The following is an 18,756-nucleotide window of genomic DNA, read 5'->3' on the forward strand; positions in this document are numbered from 1 at the left end:
ACATCATTTGATGCAGCTAATGTAGCTTATTGCTACATGTTCAGTATTCTCCCATGCTGTCCAGTTTTACAATTCTTATTTTGCAGGCACCTGTCCCACTTTACGAGGGGCAGTCTCTCTTTGGGCAGTTGTGTCCTGCAAAAAAATTGTAAAAATGGCAAATGTCCTGAAATTTTAGGACAAAATTATTTCCTATATTTTATGTAATAGTTGCATAAAGCAGTTATTCTGTATCTGAACCACATAAATGTTATAAGAAACAGAATAAACAACTAAAACATTACAAGAATAAGCTTTTAGCTAGGCAAAAAAGTGAAGTTCTGTTCTTTGTACTGGTCGGGGGTATGTTTCAGCCTGCAAAAATCTGATGTTTGTACCAAAAATGTCCCACTTTGGGCATTTGAAAAGGTTGCAACCCTATTATCTTGTGGTGTGGCTATTGCCCATATTGTGAAGGGTTGTTTCATACATACGTAAAGCGTTCTAATTTTAGTCCAAAATTCCTTCTGTTTTAAGTGTTTCACTTTATCAGTTTTCTGTTAGGGTCTGAGAACCCCTTTTGTTTTATGAATAAACAAACTACTAAGTATAAAGCAGGAAAAAAACATGCTTACTGTTTTTTTTTCAACAATGCAAGACCAACCCACTAGAAAGAAAAACTGATTTGCAAGCGCAAACCGTGATCTTCATTTTAGCTGAGTACAGAGCTCAGGGATATGATATATATATATATATATATATATATATATATATATATATATATATATATATATATATATATATATATATATATATATATATATATATATATATATATATATACACACACGTTATGTACATTTTGTTTTTTCATATATTCTAGTTGTTTTTTGTAACTTCTTGTGTAATCAGTGTATGTTTTCGTTTATGTGGAGCATTTCTCCCCGGGCCTCTACTGAAAATGGACATGCATCCAGTCGAACTATCCCAGTAAACAAATGTAAAATAAGTAAATAAATAAAATATATATATATAGATAGATATGTATATGTATGTATAGATATAGCTGTAGATATGGTATGTCGAAGTCATATTCTTTGGACTCCTAGTTTGTTTGCTTATCTGTTGTGCCTTGTATTGTGGCAGCAAAACCATCTGACCACAAGCTTCTCCTGACTCATGTCTCTGGTACTTCCCAAACCATCTGACCACAAGCTTCTCCTGACTCATGTCTCTGGTACTTCCCAAACCGTCTTATAGAGACAGGAGAAGCAGATTGTTTGAAGTAGGACACCCAAGGAGTTAGATAAAGTGTGTGCACGTGCATGCGTGTGTGTGCATGTGCATGTGTGTGCATGTACATGTGTGCACGCATTTGCATCTGCTGAGTGAAATCAGATACAAAGACGTTAAGTTCTATACTGTATGTGTGTGGTACATAGCTTTCAACTGTTATATTACCAGAATCAGGAACAAATCCAGAAATAATCTGGGACACTTTTTCAAACTTTAGCATTATTAATTTGAGACATTGCTAGTGTAAGATAATGTGAATTAACATGAACTAAAAGAAGTCTATCCCTCTAATTATTGGCATTTAGTAAGTGTAATCCATCACCTTTTCCAAATATGCTTATTTTAGAAGGGTTTAGAAAGGATAAAGCTAAATATTGAGCCAAAGTCTGGGCACTACTGAAAATGTGGGAGACTTGAGTAGCGCACATGGATTATATTAAGGGCTAATTCACAACAAGTTATTAAAATAAATATTTTATAGGGAGGCATAATTATGTCAGCTCTTCCATCCATCCACAACCCCTTTTGCCATTTCGTGCATGGGGTTGGGGTGTTACTTCAACAGTGATAACCATCTAGAACCAAGGTTTACACCACCGGGTGGCTAGCCCTGCCACGGTAGTTCTTCCACACCACACACTCACACATACACTCACAAATATGGCCAATTTAGATCCACCTTCTGCATGTCTGTGGCTTATGGCAGGAAACTGGAACACCCAGAGGAAACCCAAGTGAACACAGGGAGGACTTGCACACTCCACACACAAAGCACCCCAGCCAAGAAGCGGACTGGGGAAAGTCTTGCTGTCAGCTCTTCTTCTTATGAAAACAAAAATAAAGTAACCCATAGAAAACCAACAAGCAAAGCTGTTGCCAAGAGATGTGCCCCAAAATCTCACGCCACCACTTACACACTCTGGGGTCACAAAAAAAAAATTGGTTGACCGGAATCTACATTTCACTAAAGCTGCACTATCCCAGACTGGTGATATAATTAATAAGGAGTATGAGGTCACAGTCCCAAACTTTGTGAGTGCAGAGAAGCTTGCTTCCCCTGCAAAGATCTAACAAAAATATTATTTTTTTACTTACTTCATTGCTCAGGCAAAATGTCAGCTCTTTTTTTTATCTGATGAGTTTGGGGTTTAAAAGGAGCACATTCAAACAAAGCCTAAACTAACAGAGGACACAGACCCAGAAGTAAGGACAATTTTTAAATATTGCTCTTATAAAGTTAGCACATTGCTAGAATAAGAGGATTTGTGTTAGCGCTGCTCAAGGGTGTAGCCAGAAATTAACATGTTATACTCATGCCTAATGTTGTTGCGCCCACCATCGAAAATGCTAACCTCAGACATATAGGAAGGGGACCTATTAGTTTCATCTGTTATCATTTATACCCATAAAAACAATTTTTAGAGATGTATTTATTTTCAAACCCATTCTTTGCATACATCTGTATTGTAAATATTCATTTACACAGTTCTAAACATTCTGTGCTTTTTGAGTGTTGGAAGTTTCCAAGAGATACTCAGAAAGACATACTCATTTGAGTACATGGAGTATGCCTACTTATACCCTTGGCACTGATTTTCTGAAGCATATAAACTCTGAAACTCAAATGTATGTCATTATTCAGAGACATAAGTACATATTTTATGAGGAATAGACTGAAAATGTCAGGCAAAAATCTGGACATTGTGAAAAATCTGTACAGTTGAGTGACATACCTCTCAACCTGTTAATGCAAAAAATCTGCACAAAGCTTGAGAAAAATGGAGGTACAACAGGGACATATTTTAAATATTGCTCTTATAAACTTAGAAGGTTGCTAGAGTAACAGGATTTGTTTTAACATACATTTTCTGAAGGATTTGAAGTCTGAAACTCAAATGTATGTCATTATTTAGTGACTTCAGTCCTGAGATCATTCCAGTGATTTGCCATGAAAAAAAAAGAGGAACAGACCAAAAATATGAGCCAAAAATCTGGACATTCTGTGAAAGTCTGTACAGTTGAGAGATATATTGAGTGGTATGAGTATGTTTTGTGTAAGTGTTTGTGTGCATGTCTGTGTGTGTCAGGGCATGTGCTTGTGTGTTGGTTTGCTGGAAAGGTGCCTCAGGTGTGTTATGATACTTCTGTGACAATTGTCAGGTCACAAGCTGTGCTTTGTTCATTGCACAATTGTCTTGTTGCCTGCTTGGTGTGCAGAAAACACATCTCTTCTGCATGACACTGTTGTATTTATTGTGCACTAATGAAGAGCCATGTAGTAGTTTAATTATGGCATTTGTTTAAGAAAAAGGGGAATTCTATATACAATTCATTTTATCAGAATGAAGACACAAACATAACTAAATATGCAGTTACATGTCTTGCAAGAAAACTGGAGTTGGAAGAAGTAAAGCTATTTTTCTGTGAAGTAGATAAAACACTATGGCTATTGCTGTCTGTGCTTCAGATTGTTGAATTGTATGATGATGGTTTTGTACACTTGCTTGTGAAAGTAACATCAAGTAAACACATAGAAAGGAAGAAAGTAAATACTGGGATCTTTAGCTTCTCATATTTTGAGATTTTGAAAATGCTTTCTGTTCATAAAATGCTGTAAACTGTTTAAAATTTAAAACAAATCTTCTGAGTAAATCTGATTCACATCCATTATTCGTGTTTTAGTCTGCAGAAAGCATTAGTATTCTGTTTTATCCAACAAATGCTCTTACGTTCTGATGAGCCGGAATGTATATGTTATGTGATTCTAAAAGCCTTAGGTCAATGTCACAATAATGACAAGTGTGCATTTTTTATTCAAGTAACTTTGCTAAATGAGTGTATTATCTGCGCAATACATGGTGAATGTATGAAACAGTTCGCACTCTTGTTTCATATCAGCCTTGCATGCTTTGCTGTCTTTAATTGGATTGCCACAGCTTTGCAGTTTTGTTGTTTGTAAGGTGTGTACATATTTATGTTTTGTTGTCTGTATTCCTAAGTAATTGTGCTGTTGATAAATTATTCTCACAAAGTGAGTTTTGGTTGTTTGTTGTGTTCTAAATGGATGTCTTCAAAGTTTCGGATATCCAGAATAAACATGTGCTGTTTTGGTCAGGCATAGTAGTCCATGTGACAAAGAATGTAACACTTATTCTGGGTGCTCATCTGTTTGCAACACACATGTAGCAAAAATATTTATTGTGGTTATAAAGAGACTAATGGAGACTTCTATCTCAGATGGACCCTCTTCTGAGATACATGCATTCTCTAACTAGAGCCTACATCGTAGAGTCATTTAAATTAGTACTTTAATGAATTCTAAATGTTTAATCTGCAGTTAATTGGTCACATCACAAAGGAGATAGCTATGGAGTGTGATGACTGTCTGTTACAGTGGACAAGGGATAAGGCTTGTAACTAGTAGAATTGTGTAATACCAGACAGAGAGGACACTGGATAAAAAGACTGAGGAACTGTAAGCAGCAGGGCAGCAGGGGAAGACAGACATGGCTGAAATCACAGAAAATGGATGAACAACTTCAGGCAGGAGTGCATGGAGGTACCGGAGTATAGGCTGTTCAGAAAGAGAAGAGAGGAATGGAGGATTTGGTAAGAAATGACCTGTCTTCAGTAAGTTGCAGGACTGTGTTTTACAGGTATAGGGACAGCTTTCTATTGGGAGCTTCCTTAGGGAATTGCTCCTTGTTATGCTGTCAATATCGCAAGTCTGCTCCCAGATCTCTAGCTGTTCATTACTGTACATTGACTTAGGATCCACAGTACACATCCATAGAAGATATTGATATGTTTTCTTGTTTTAGTCAAGAAAATCTTGTTCCTGACTGTTACTGCTGCCACTCAGGAAACCATTTCTCATTCTTTTTGTAATTTTCTGTCCCCTGGTGTGTATTTCTGACATTTTTTTTTCTTGGCATCTGTCTTCATCTCCCTCATCCTGTCATCACTCCAGCTTCAAAATGCATAAGCTATTAATCAAAGAATTGGCCTGAAAGGCATCATATCATGTCCCATAAAAGGACATCCAACATCTGCAGAGGATTTAATAAAGCTATGGTTTAACACAGGTCATTTAGAAAAATCCAATGGAGAAGAAGCCTCTACACCAGCTTCTTCAAAAAGGCGTCAAGTACTGGAGGATCCTTTCAGCACAGACAACTCTGGCATCACATGACAAAGTGGGCTTGACAAATAGTGTGTGGGCCCCGATGCTGGCTATATCCAAAAAAGAATACATCCAGCAACAAGAAGCCATTGAGTCATAAGAAAGAATTTTTCTTGGGAGGAGTCCTTTCCTCAAAATCCACAACCAGCTCTAGCAGAAAGACCTCGCAACTGCCTCTACTCCTGATGTCTTAGCAGCCAGACTGTAAACAGTTGACATGGCCTATATAAGAGAAGAGAGAAAGGGCATGCTGGCTGCCATGTTTCCCAAGATAATAGAGAAAATAATGCTGTGACATCTTAGCTTTACCTTAAATATTCATCTGGTCTTCCTTTCTGATGCTGACTTGCTCCCCAGTGTGGGTGTTGTCATCTTTGCTGGTGATGATACCTTTGCCACTGACATTAGTACAGCATTTTTCGCTGTCATGCAATCATCTTCTTATGCTAGCATTGTAGAAACAGCAGCACATAATGTCCATTATATAACCGTGAAGCCACCCTTGCATTGCCCAGCAGTACATGCTCAGGCCTTGTTCTTAATGCTGGAACTCTCTGCTGTGAAAGCATTGATACTCAATGTTTATTTCCACTGCATTGGCTGTAATCTTCCCACTTCTAGCCTCCAGTTTCCCGGCACTGATGACACATTTGTAGGCCCCTTCAGAGGGGGCTTGGAGATGGGGCAGCCATACAACAGATATTAGTGCTGTCTTCATTAATATCCACACTCCGCAGAGTGCTAGTCCAGATGCTAAAACTGGCCCAGAGTTCAGTATGAGTGGAACACTTTGCATTAGAACAGTGCCTTCCAAAAGCACCTTCTGAAACGTCTACAGTTTTTTGTGGTTCAAAGCAACATAAAGACAATTACTTTCATCTATGTCTGATAGCCACCACAAAAATAGTCTGTAGTGGTCTTTCCAAGTCCATGCAATCAGGCTCACCTGAGGAGTCTCACACCACTGATGTTAGAGGATAAGGGAGCCCAGCTTCCACTGCTTCACCTTCTGAAGACCCCAGGTTCCGAGAATGTCTCTGCAAAATGCAAGAAAAGGGAGACTGGCCCACTGACAAGGGCTGCAAGAGTGTGCAGGTTGGTTTCCCAGAGCCCCAGGTGTTCTGTCTCCATGCACCACCTTAGCAATAAAATACCTGATAAGTTTAACCCATTCCTTGCCTCTAACCTTAACCCTGACACCTTACATTTAAAAAAGCCTGTCTGGAGCACTACAACTGCACAAGACAGCTTGAACACATACACACCACACAACACACACACACACACACACACACACACACACACACACACACACACACACACACACACACACACACACACACACAGACACACACACACACACGCACACACACACACACACACACACACACACACACACACACACACACACACACACACACACACACACACACACACACACACACACACACACACACACACACACACACAGGCACACACAGACACACACACACACACACACACACACACACACACACACACACACACACACCTCATACTACATCAGTCCCCTTACCTAACCCTATCTCTAACTCTAACTTGAAATGCTTGCCTCACTTTGTCTGTCACTTCACCTAACCCAAACTCTGTGTCTTTGATCAGTAACACATGCACAAACACACACTCCTAATATACCTCCACTAGTCTGCCTCTTGTCAACACTGAATTACTTAATTTCTCCTCATGTCCTACCACAGTAAGTATCATCTTGGCAAGCTAAGCAAGTGTACAACTACTAGTACAAAACGGCATATTGGCTGAATTTAAATATAATATTCTGTAAAAAGTATAACTAAATTACTTAGTCTGATGTTATGGCCTGCAATGAGACAGCATGGTTAGATTTGTGGCATTGTAGCGCCCCGACCATGACTTAATATCTCAGATGGGTATGTTCTGTGAGGGTTTGCTTGTTCCTCTTTTGTTCATATTGTTTTCCTCTGGGATATCTGATTTTTTCTTGTACTCTAAAGATATGCTATCAGTTTGATTGACACTGCTACACTGCATATGTTAGATGCATGGTTTTGTGTGCATTTGTGTGGGAGGCTGAGTGTGTGTGTGTGTGTGTGTGTGTGTGTGTGTGTGTGTGTGTGTGTGTGTGTGTGTGTGTGTGTGTGTGTGTGTGTGTGTGTAAGCATGTACATGAGTGTGTTTATGTTTTTGTGTGCATGCATGTTATACATACATGTTTGCATGCATATGTGCTGTGGAATACATTGCCATTCTTCATGGATGTAGTTCTTTTCTTGCACCTATTGCTTGTTTAAAAGACTTTATTCCATGCATTTTTGAATTGAATAATAACAGGCATGAAAAGTACACGAATGGAGTTTAAGGTACATCATGTTCAAGTTTTGCTTTAGGCAGACAGAAGATTGCTTTTTAGTCACTGAAAACATGCTGTTGCCCCTGAAAGCCATCTTAGGCTCTTAACATATTGTTTAATTTTTATTATTCATTAGTAAACCAAGCAAATCATCTGTTCCTTCACAGACCCTTTTCAGCTACAACTGAGGCCGTCTGGGAAAGGGTCGGGTACAGAAAGTAGTTTAGAGTAACCTTTATCACAGCGGTGCTCTCATTTAAAAATCTGACAGTCTTTCATGTTTTTGGAATAGTGCTGTTTAGTGGCTTGATTTATTTTTTATAAAATCATAATAAATTCAGATAGAGAACACATTGCCTGGCGCATAATATGTCGCTACTGAAATATTGCAACTTGAGTAAATGTAAATCCCAAAGTGGTCATATATGCAAAAAAGAGGTGTTTTAAAGATTCTAAACTTTACATTCCTGATTGTATGAATTTTTTTTTTAAATGCTAGAACATTGTTGTTTATACTATAACCTGCAGTCTGGTATTGTTAAGGAGTGTATTCATTTGTGTGATTTCACATTGCTTTTAGGTCTGTGTTATGTAAGAACCTTACAAAAAGTGATGAGCGAGTAGACATATAGCTTTCATGATGATAATCGGTTCTTCAAAGCAGAAGTCTGATCTTCCTAGTAAAACATCCTTTGAATGTGCAGTATTTGATTTAAGTTGTTCTTCACATACAGGTTTTGTTTTCTTTTTCTGACTTCAGAGTTCTTTGAAGACTTTTCGGGAGAAGGTCGTGAATGTGTGAATTGTGGAGCAATGTCCACACCACTTTGGAGAAGAGATGGGACTGGACACTATCTCTGCAATGCATGTGGTCTCTATCATAAAATGAATGGCATGAACCGTCCTCTCATTAAACCACCAAAAAGACTGGTAAGGCAATGTGTGTGATGTGTGCTGCATGTAAGACAAGGAACATTTTCACTTGAAGGGGGTTGGTTCAAGTCTGGCTGGATAGATGTACCATACTCAGGCAAAAATGTTTGCCTTCAATGTTTTATTCTACATTATATTGTTAGTTCAGTTTGAGTCTTGCATGGCTGTGTGACTTTTTAAAGATTAATGCTTTTCTGCATTGTTTTGTATTGTTTTGTTTTGTGAACGTGTAATTCTGCATTAGTACTTCTACAGCTGCAAAATAAGAGAAAAAGAAAAATGAGGCTAGTAAATGTGGTTTGGTGTTCTTTGAGCCTGACAGATGTATAAATTATGTGGTGGTATTTTTTTATTTACTTGTGCTTCTATGACAGGTTCTAAATGTATTGCTCTTTCTAAACTTTTGTAAGGTTGGTTGCAAATCAGCAGTTGCTGTTTGCTGGAATATGAAGAAAAATCATAGGTATCCTAGTTTTCAGTTTTGTTTTTTCACGTACAGCTTCTTGGTGAAAAAATATTTCACATCCTGATTTCCTTTCAACTTTGGCTGCGTGCAGGTTATTTTCTTACCTTTTGCATTTCTATTGATAATTGGATTCCTTTTGGGCATTCCATTAGCTTGTCTCTGAATGTTAATGAGTCTAATTAGAAATATGGCTGGTGCTACTTTTCACCGATCTTTCAGACTGCAATGGGTTATTGTGTTGCCACAAGTCATTTATTTATTGTCTGTCTGTGTACTGTTGGTTTGTTGTCCTAAGCACCATGCTGCCTTGCTACAAAATGCTGCAATTGGTGAACTGATTAACTCTATAGTACTAAGATTAGAATGACGCTTATGTCATTCTGATTGCAGTCTTTGATAAAGTACAAGATTCTCAATATGCTTCATAACTTAACATTAACAAATGTTATATTTATAGCCTAATATTCATGACTCTGCTGTGTATTAAAAATGTTAAAGTGCGTAGGCTGCAAAATATCGTATGTATTATAAATTGTAAGACAGGAAGAGTTCATTTAGAATTAAGTCTTTTATCACCAGACGACCAGTGTGTGAGATGAGTTTCTGTGAATGGTAGTGTTCCATATAATGTAAGGTCTGTCAGATGTTTCGTTATTGTCTTCTCCCAACCTGCTCCTGTTCATACCAGACATTTCTATCCACTCCAATTGCAGAAGACTTTAATGGCAGTCACTATGTCTTTGCTGTGTACACCACAACAGGAATTCTTCATGTAGCCTCAAGCCTCTGGGCCCACCCCAAATAATACAGTCACTACAAAAATTGTTGCATTACTTTTTGACAAATTTCCCTACATATTGCTACATAAAGGTTTTTGAGAATTACACCTTTATGCAAACACATTTTATTATTTGAGGAGCTCTAACATAGTTGTTTAACAATGTTTTGAGAATCACAGTCCAGCATTTTTAGATCTGTTAAAAAAATGTTAAAATTTTGATATCATCTCTCTAGCCATTATTTAACTTTATCAGCTTACAGTTATAATTTTTGATGTGGAAAGTTCATATCAGTGGAATAATTTTTATTCCACATCTTACTTGTTACTATAATGTAACTAAAAGGTCATATTGTGTACTTTTAACTGATTTGAGCTGCTGATGTAACTGACTATTGCAAAAAAAGAAAAAAAAATAGCTGGAACACAGCTGATTGGATTGTCATTTTAGATGTCTGCGTCATGTAGTGTTGCTGGAATACATCTGTTTTTAATTCCAGCCGTAACTGGATAGGGGTGTTGAACTCTGCCGAGGTATAGAAGTTTAGAATGTTGACATAGCTGGCATAACTTAAGGTGCAATTATGTATCCATTCAGTCAGTAAGGAGTATTCATTTGCCTGCTTTAAATCTAATTTTGCTCTATTGCTTCTGATGAATGGAACATGTCCAGAGATTGTAGATGTACTGGTCTCATCCCTAGTAGCATTCTGTCATTATTCTTGGTATTGTCGACTAACACAAAAATATAAACATTGCAGATAATGACCAACTGGCCTGCTATGTCTGCTGGTTGTGGAGTTAAGAGTCTTGCACAGAAGGTACACCGTTTTCTCTACGATAGTCCACCGGCATTGAATAGCTCCAGATTCATTTAGAAAGCAAAACCTCTTGATCTACAGGGGCAGATGTGACTATCGGGTTTATAAGTATGTAAGTGCTGTTCCACTGGGATGCAATGAATAGTAAAACATGTAATCAAAACCACATACAGCTGTAAGAACAAGTCACTGCAAGGCACAATATTACACATAACACAAAGGATGTTTTTTTTGTAAGGGAGTTGTTCCTCACCCCCACATAGGAGCTTTATCCAGTACTCATGACAATTAAATACATTAACTTCAAGGTTGAACAAACTCAAGTGTAAAGAGGAAACATTAGTACAAAACTCACACTTTCTCTTTAAATGAAGTTGCTTGAGCTCATAATAAATGCATGTACTTCAATGCAGCGCGTTCAGCAAAGATCCCACAAAATCACTCATTGACTACAACTTTACTCAAAAGTCTCTGTCAAATGGGACTTTTAAGGTCTAGTACTTCCAAGATAGTTTAGGTAGCAGAATATTCTGGGTGATGGGCACATCGTCCCTTTGATTTAGGCAGGGTTCAGTCCCGCAGGAGACTCCAAACAAGCTCTTCACAGCTATGGCTGCTTTTATTAAATACAAGTAGAAAATTATCTGCTTTTTGGAGCCACTGGTTCAGAGGTCTAAGATTGTCAAACTAGTCATTAATTCTTGCTTTATCACTGAAGCTGAATTACCATTCTAATCTGACAAATGTTACCTGAGATGTAATATAGGAATGTCATTCCTTTACCACATCCTGTCAAAGGTCACGGCATCATTCCATGATTATTGTCCCAGTTGTAGTTTTCACAGAAAACATTAAAAAATTTAAGTGAAAAGGTGCAGGGATGGTCTTAGCAATTGTGGGGTCAAATGTGGGCCATTTTGGTGGGACACCCTCACTGCTCCCCATTTACAACCCCAGTCCACATTCTACTTGCTGATATCCTGGGCCTGACTATTTCTGATTAAGTATCAGGAGTATATGCTGTCACTATGTATTAAAATAAATAATATGTGTATTTATTAGCTTGTATTCTGCATAAAACATGTTATACAAAAGCAGGTTATTGGACTCTTAGATCACCCCCAGATTTAACATCTCCTGTAGGTCAATGTGCTTCCACAAAACCACATAAAACTGGTGGAACTTCTTTAGAATGTACAGCAACTATAATAATCACAAGAATCTCTGGCCTCTGCATAGAAATAGCAATGGCCACATTCCACTTCAATCCACTTATAACTGCTTCTGAAAGTTTAATGATATTTTATTTGTTTGTTAAACTAGATAAGTTTTCTAATTCATGCACATCTTTCCTAGCTGTATCCCAGGTTACTAAGGTTTAGTTGTAAGAGTAATTTAGCCACCACCCCCACTACCATGTTTTGGCAGATGGGGAGAAATCAGAATGCCTCAAGGAAATGAATATAGATGCAAAATGAGCATGTAGCTTTCTGTAATATACTTCCTCTCAAAACTCCTCCAGTCCATTCTGATCATTTTCTATCTTTAGTTCTTCTTGACACCTGTTTTGCATTCAAATCTGAAACTCTCAGATGTCAATGTAGCACAAAGTGTTTCTTTTACTGTTTTCCAACTTTCAGCAAAGTAGATAATTTTTCTTACCAGCTCTGCCTCCCATCATTCAGCACGGACACCTCATTTTTCACTTCTCTTGAATTAGTTCTCTGGCATTTGGGAAGCACTTCTCTGCCATGCTGTCAAAATGACAACATTCTGTCACAAGTCTAAGTTATCAGAAATTAGCACTTTGATTATGCCTACTTGTTGTAAACAACAGCAACAACATTATGCCTGATATTGTTGTTTTACATGCTCTCCCAGTCCAGCTGTACCATAATTACTTCTTATAATTGTATTCATTAGCAGATTATCATAAACCATATGTCAGCAAGCGAAACAAAAGGAAACATAAAATGTCTCTTATCAATCTTCCAGTTAAGCCAGGTCTTATTATTTTCAAGACAGTAACAGAGTGGTGCACAAAACCAGATGGTAATGCAGCCAGTTTTTTGTTGAATACCCTGTCCAACACTCAGCAACAGTAACTGACTACTTTGGGAGTGTAAGTAGCTAATACTGTGAGCCATACAAGAGATGTAGAGCTGTGGTTACTAATAAAGTCAGACTAGCCAGTAGTGCAGTGCATGATAGGAAATGTAGTCCCTTCCATTGACAAGAGTCATAACTTTTATGGAAGAAAGACTGCCAGTAGGAAATGCCTTGCACTTTGCTGTAGTGTCTCTCAACCAAATCTCTAGGATACGTAATATATGCATCATGACCCAATCATAGCTTTGTATGAGGCCACTTGTGGGAGCAGGGTTCTACTGGACCAAACAGGCCTAAGGACAGCCCTGCAAAGGTATGTTTTCTTAATGTTACTTTTTGCAGTAATTTTTCTCTTATCACGTAAAGTGGGCTTTCTGATTCTAAAATATGTAGTCTTTTACATTAGTTTTATCATTGGAAGTAAATTTATTAAGGTCTAAACTTGTATCTGTATTTTCTGTAGACAGAACAGCTGCCAGATACTTCCTGATTCTGCGTCATGTTGTGATTCTGTATGTTGATGATGTAATGGGGGAGCAAAGAGATTATAGTGGATAAGCATGTTTTTGTTAATCTGCATCAGAATTCAGTTGACATAGACTGACGCATAATCAATGAATGAGTCTCTTAGTCAAATAAATAAGTAACTAAATGCATTTGTATTTAAATAAAAAGTAATGAAAGAAAATTACTAAAGGATAAGATTCTTATAAAGTGAATAATGTTTGGCATACAGTGTAATAACACAGTTTTATTGATATGAGACCAGATGGCTTATTGGTTACGGTCTTCACGTCCCATACACGTACAAGATTTGTTTTATTCAGACATCTGACCAATGCCTGTTTTGAGTTTGGATGTTCTCCCTGTGTGTCTGTGAGGTTTCTTCCATCTTTGAAAAACATGCCAAGTGTTTCCATCTCAAACCTGCCTAAGAATGAAGCTATGGGCAGAAGTACAGACTGTAGATGGTACCTTATAAAGGGGAATCTATTCTGGTGCTCAGTGTATAGGAGAACATGGATCATAGGTAGTGCATCTGCATGCCATGGTCACCATTTAATGGAATAAAATATGATTCATTCATGTTGTTGCCAAAAATGGGCATGTGTACTTACCAGTGATAAGTAGTCTGAGGACTTGATCTACACTGGGGACCCATATCCAAAGCATAAAACCAATCAACCTGTGAAATAAGAATTGCTGTACTCAGTGTACACTGAGGCTTGGAAGTGGATGACATGATGTTAAGGTATCCAAAGACAAGATATGCAGTAAAGCCACTTGGCACTCAGGAGGAGGACAGGCTAGAAATAGTGCGGGAATTATGGTGAGGGAGAGGGTTCAGAAGACAGAGGGATGTCATCAGAATTCAGAATTAGTGACAAACTAGTGGCAATCAGACCCCAGTGTAAGAACAGTGTTCATGCACAATAGCGAGGACAAAGAGGGATGTCATCAGAATTCAGAATTAGTGACAGACTCGTAGCAATCAGACCCCAGTGTAAGAGCAGTGTTCATGCACAATAGTGAGGACAAAAAGGGATGTCATCAGAATTCAGAATTAGTGACAGACTCGTGGCAATGAGACCCCAGTGTAAGAGCAGTGTTCATGCACAATAGTGAGGACAAAGAGGGATGTCATCAGAATTCAGAATTAGTGACAGACCCGTGGCATTCAGACCCCAGTGTAAGAGCAGTGTTCATGCACAATAGCAAGGACAAAGAGGGATGTCATCAGAATTCAGAATTAGTGACAGACTTGCGGCAATGAGACCCCAGTGTAAGAGCAATGATGTTCATCGTGCATACAGCTGCAGTCATAACAGATGGGTTATCCTGCTGTCAGGCGGGTCCTCGGTCGGCCGAATTCCAAAGTCTAGGTCTGGCGTCGGTTGTCGTCGCTTCTTCCCTGACGTCAGTGCGGCAGGGGTATAAAAGAGCCAGCCGACGCCATCTTCTTCAGTCTTTCTTGCCGCGCGGTGCCCGAAGCAGAAGCAGTTCGCAAGTGCCGGTCGGCCAGCTCCTGAGATTTACGAAAATATTTCAGCCGAAGTCTTCTTGAAAGCTAAGTACCCGTTGAAACTTTTCTTGCCTCAGACCGATGTCAGACAAAGTTAATAATTGCATTTCATGTGGGAAGCAAATACCGCATAAGGATTTCCACTCTTTCTGTATTCCTTGCTTAGGCCCAGACCACGACGTCTCGGCCTGCCGTTTTTGTGCTAGATTCAACAAACGCACTATTAAGCGTCGGGCAGAGTTTGCCCATCACTATTTTGGTAAAAAATTTAGTTACATTATGTCGTCGGATACTCCGACTCCAGTTTTGGGTAAAAGACGCAAGGAGAAGGATCAACATACGAGGTCTGCGACTTCTACTGACACCACGCTAAGGCCGACTACCGGTTCTCCGGTTCTCAGTGAGGTGCCTACACAGCCCCTGACTACCGATGACACTTCATTACCGGTGTCTTCTGTGCCCGAGGTCACAGGCTCCTCGGCCCCCACTCCGACTACAGATACCGACGCCACTTTTGGCGGGGAAACCCAGAGTTTAGACAGGCTTGCCATTTCTCAAGGTGTCTTCAGGCCTTCCTCCTTCTCCATTAAGGCTTTCACAAAATCTAAAGCAGCCATGAAAACTAAAAAACTAGGACCACATTCCCCCTCTCAAGGCCCTATGCCTATAAAACAGATGCTCAAAATGGCTGAGGATTTGATTACTCTTATCAGGAATTCTCAACCCCCCTCGGACAAAAGGCCCAGATTAGAGGAAGACTACCCTTCCTCAGATTAAGCCTCTATTACCTCTGAACATTCTGAGGACCAGGAATATACATATTCTCCTTTTGAAGACTCTGATGCAGAGGAGTCTATTCCCTCGGTCTCCCCCCCCTGAGGATTACTCTTTTGGGGAAACCCTACATACTTTGAGGGAACACTTTCACTGGGAAGGCCAAGACTACTCAGATTCCAAGAAAAGGCTCAGGGATTTTCTCTTGCTCCCCCAGCATAGGCCTCTGGCTATCCCTCCTGTCTTAGATATATTAGATGATGTGTACACAGAAGCCAGCCTCAACCCAGATTCTTTACCTCCGGCTCCTGTTAAACCTGACAGGTATTACCGGGTTCCAGATTCACACCAGTTCCTATACAAGAGCCATACTGCTGACCCAGAAACTATTTCACAGGGTCCCAAGGGAATTAAGGCCTCCACTGCTAAAAACCCATTACCTTCAGAGAGAGATTCCAGAGCTTTAGAAAGGTGGGGGAAAAAAGTGTATACCTCGGCCACTTTAACCATGAGGGCATTAAATTGTCAGTTCCATATGTTAAAGTATCAACAGTTTTTATTATCTGAGTTGAAAAGCAAAATGACACAACCTGAGCAACCAGATTTAAAAGAGTTGCAGGATTTGTTGCATAGTGCATAGCAAGTGGGTAAACATACCTTGTAATGTGGTTTTGATGCTTTAGAGGCCTCATGTAGAGCTGCTGTTACAGGGTCTGTCATACATAGACATGCTTGGCTCAAAGAACAAGCCTTACCAGATCATGTCAAAGCTAAATTACTGGATGCACCTCTTCAAAAAGATGTATTGTTTGGTGTTAAAGCTGAGGAGGTACTAAAGAAAATGGAGGAAAAGGTGAGTTCAATGCAAACAGTGAAAGATATCCTGCAGGTACAACCTCCACGTTTCAGCAGAAACTGGCCTTCAAAAAATTGGTCCTTTCTAGCCACGGACAGACCTCAAAGAGGCAGATACAGGCACCCGAGAGGTAGAGGGCAATCTCAAGGATCATTCAGAGGCAGGCAATGGCAAGCACCAACCCCAAGAGGTGGAGAAGATAGATCACAGTCATTCAGAAAGCAGACACAATGACTTTCCTCTTTACCTACCAAGCAAAGCTTTAATGGCAGCACCTTTAGGCGGAAAACTGGCATTATTCTCAAAAAATTGGCATATTGTCACAAAAGACAAATGGATCCTGGACATTATAGACAGAGGCTACAGATTCCACTTTCACACCCTTCCAAAAATGAGAGGCATGCCAAACCTGCCACAAACACCATAGGTAAATACTGGAATCTACTACCTACCACTCTAACTATTACATCATCACCCTTCCTCTTTAAACAAAAGCTCAAGCAACACCTAAAAACACTCTGGCTATGCCCATGCATCAATCCCGACTAATCTTATACACCCTCTCTTACCTCTGTTCACTCACTCCCTTCAGAAGACTATCTCAAAAACACCTTTGTTAATTAGCCACTGATACAAATAAATTTAGAACGTTGTATGGTTGTATGGTTTATAATTGCTTATGCAATTTATACTTTTCATGAATGTTTTACTAAAGTATAACTCCCCTATTCTTATACTGTAAATAAAAGTAAATGTCCTTCCTAGTATACATTTTCTACTAGTATATTTTAGATTGAACCTTATTTCTGTTTGTATTCTTACTAACTACTTGCTTTTTTTATGTAATGACTTGTTTTGTATTAACTTTAATGTGGAGCATTTCTCCCCGGGCCTCTGCTGAAAATGGACATATATCCAGTTGGATTAGCACGGTAAACAAATGTAAAATAAATAAATAAAAATACGCTTTTGTTACTCATTTCATGGAAAAGCTGTGCCATCTAGCATCAGGTCCCATTCCACAAGGGCCACAGCTACCTCTGCAGCTTTCCTCAGGGGGGTTCCTACCAAGGACATTTTGGAAGCAGCCACTTGGAGTTCAGTGCACACTTTCTCCAAACACTATCACCTTCCACTTTACTCAAAATCTAGAGCAGGATTTGCCACAGCTGTCTTGCAGGGCATCCTTGCCTCTCCTAGTTCCACTTAGTGCCTGCCACCCCTGCTTAGCTTTGGGATTCTACCCATCTGTTATGACTGCAGCTGTATGCACGATGAACATAGTACAGTTTTGTACCTACCATAAATGTAGATGTCCGAGTGCTCATACAGCTGCAGTCCAGGTTTCCCTCCCTCCATCCCCTCTTAGGACAGGCCTTATGACAAACACCTTCTCATACAACCTATTTGGGGTATTCTTTTATGGTGTATTTGCTTGCAACTACTGTTTTTTGATTATTCTATATTGCATGATTACATGAGTTTTATGTTTTGCCTTCCTTCTGGGGGCACCTGACATCTGGGGCAAGAAAAACTGAAGAAGATGGCGTCGGCTGGCTCTTTTATACCCCTGCCGCACTGATGTCAGGGAAGAAGCGACGACAACCGACGCCGGACCTAGACTTTGGAATTCAGCCGACCGAGGACCCGCCTGACGGCAGGATAACCCATCTGTTATGACTGCAGCTGTATGAGCACTCGAACATCTACATTTATGGTAGGTACAAAACTGTACTTTCATGCACAATAGTGAGGACAAAGAGGGATGTCATCAGAATTCAGAATTAGTGACAGACTCATGGCAATGAGACCCCAGTGTAAGAGCAGTGTTTATGCACAATAGTGAGGACAAAGAGGGATGTAATCAGAATTCAGAGTTAGTGACAGACTCGTGGCAATGAGACCCCAGTGTAAGAGCAGTGTTCATGCACAATAGTGAGGACAAAGAGGGATGTAATCAGAATTCAGAATTAGTGACAGACTCGTGGCAATGAGACCCCAGTGTAAGAGCAGTGTTCATGCACAATAGTGAGGACAAAGAGGGATGTAATCAGAATTCAGAGTTAGTGACAGACTCATGGCAATGAGACCCCAGTGTAAGAGCAGTGTTCATGCACAATAGCGAGGAAAAGTCTATATTCAGACCCGCTACAACAAGAACTGGTGCTGA

General features: G+C 39.5%; 1 protein-coding gene across 2 annotated transcripts in view; it reads left to right on the top strand.

Annotated features, from left to right (window-relative positions):
* The window catches only part of GATA5 (GATA binding protein 5), a 120,182-nt gene that overhangs the window by 27,251 nt on the left and 74,175 nt on the right, over nt 1–18,756 (top strand). For both annotated transcript variants that reach the window (XM_044090407.1, XM_044090406.1), the window contains exon 3: nt 8,587–8,756. In XM_044090407.1, coding sequence (XP_043946342.1) covers nt 8,587–8,756 — 170 coding nt within the window. The remainder of the gene's footprint in view (nt 1–8,586; nt 8,757–18,756) is intronic.

The sequence above is a fragment of the Protopterus annectens genome, chromosome 12.part0, assembly GCF_019279795.1.
Source record: "Protopterus annectens isolate FY-2018-M chromosome 12.part0, PAN1.0, whole genome shotgun sequence".
Classification (NCBI taxonomy): Eukaryota; Metazoa; Chordata; order Ceratodontiformes; family Protopteridae; genus Protopterus; species Protopterus annectens.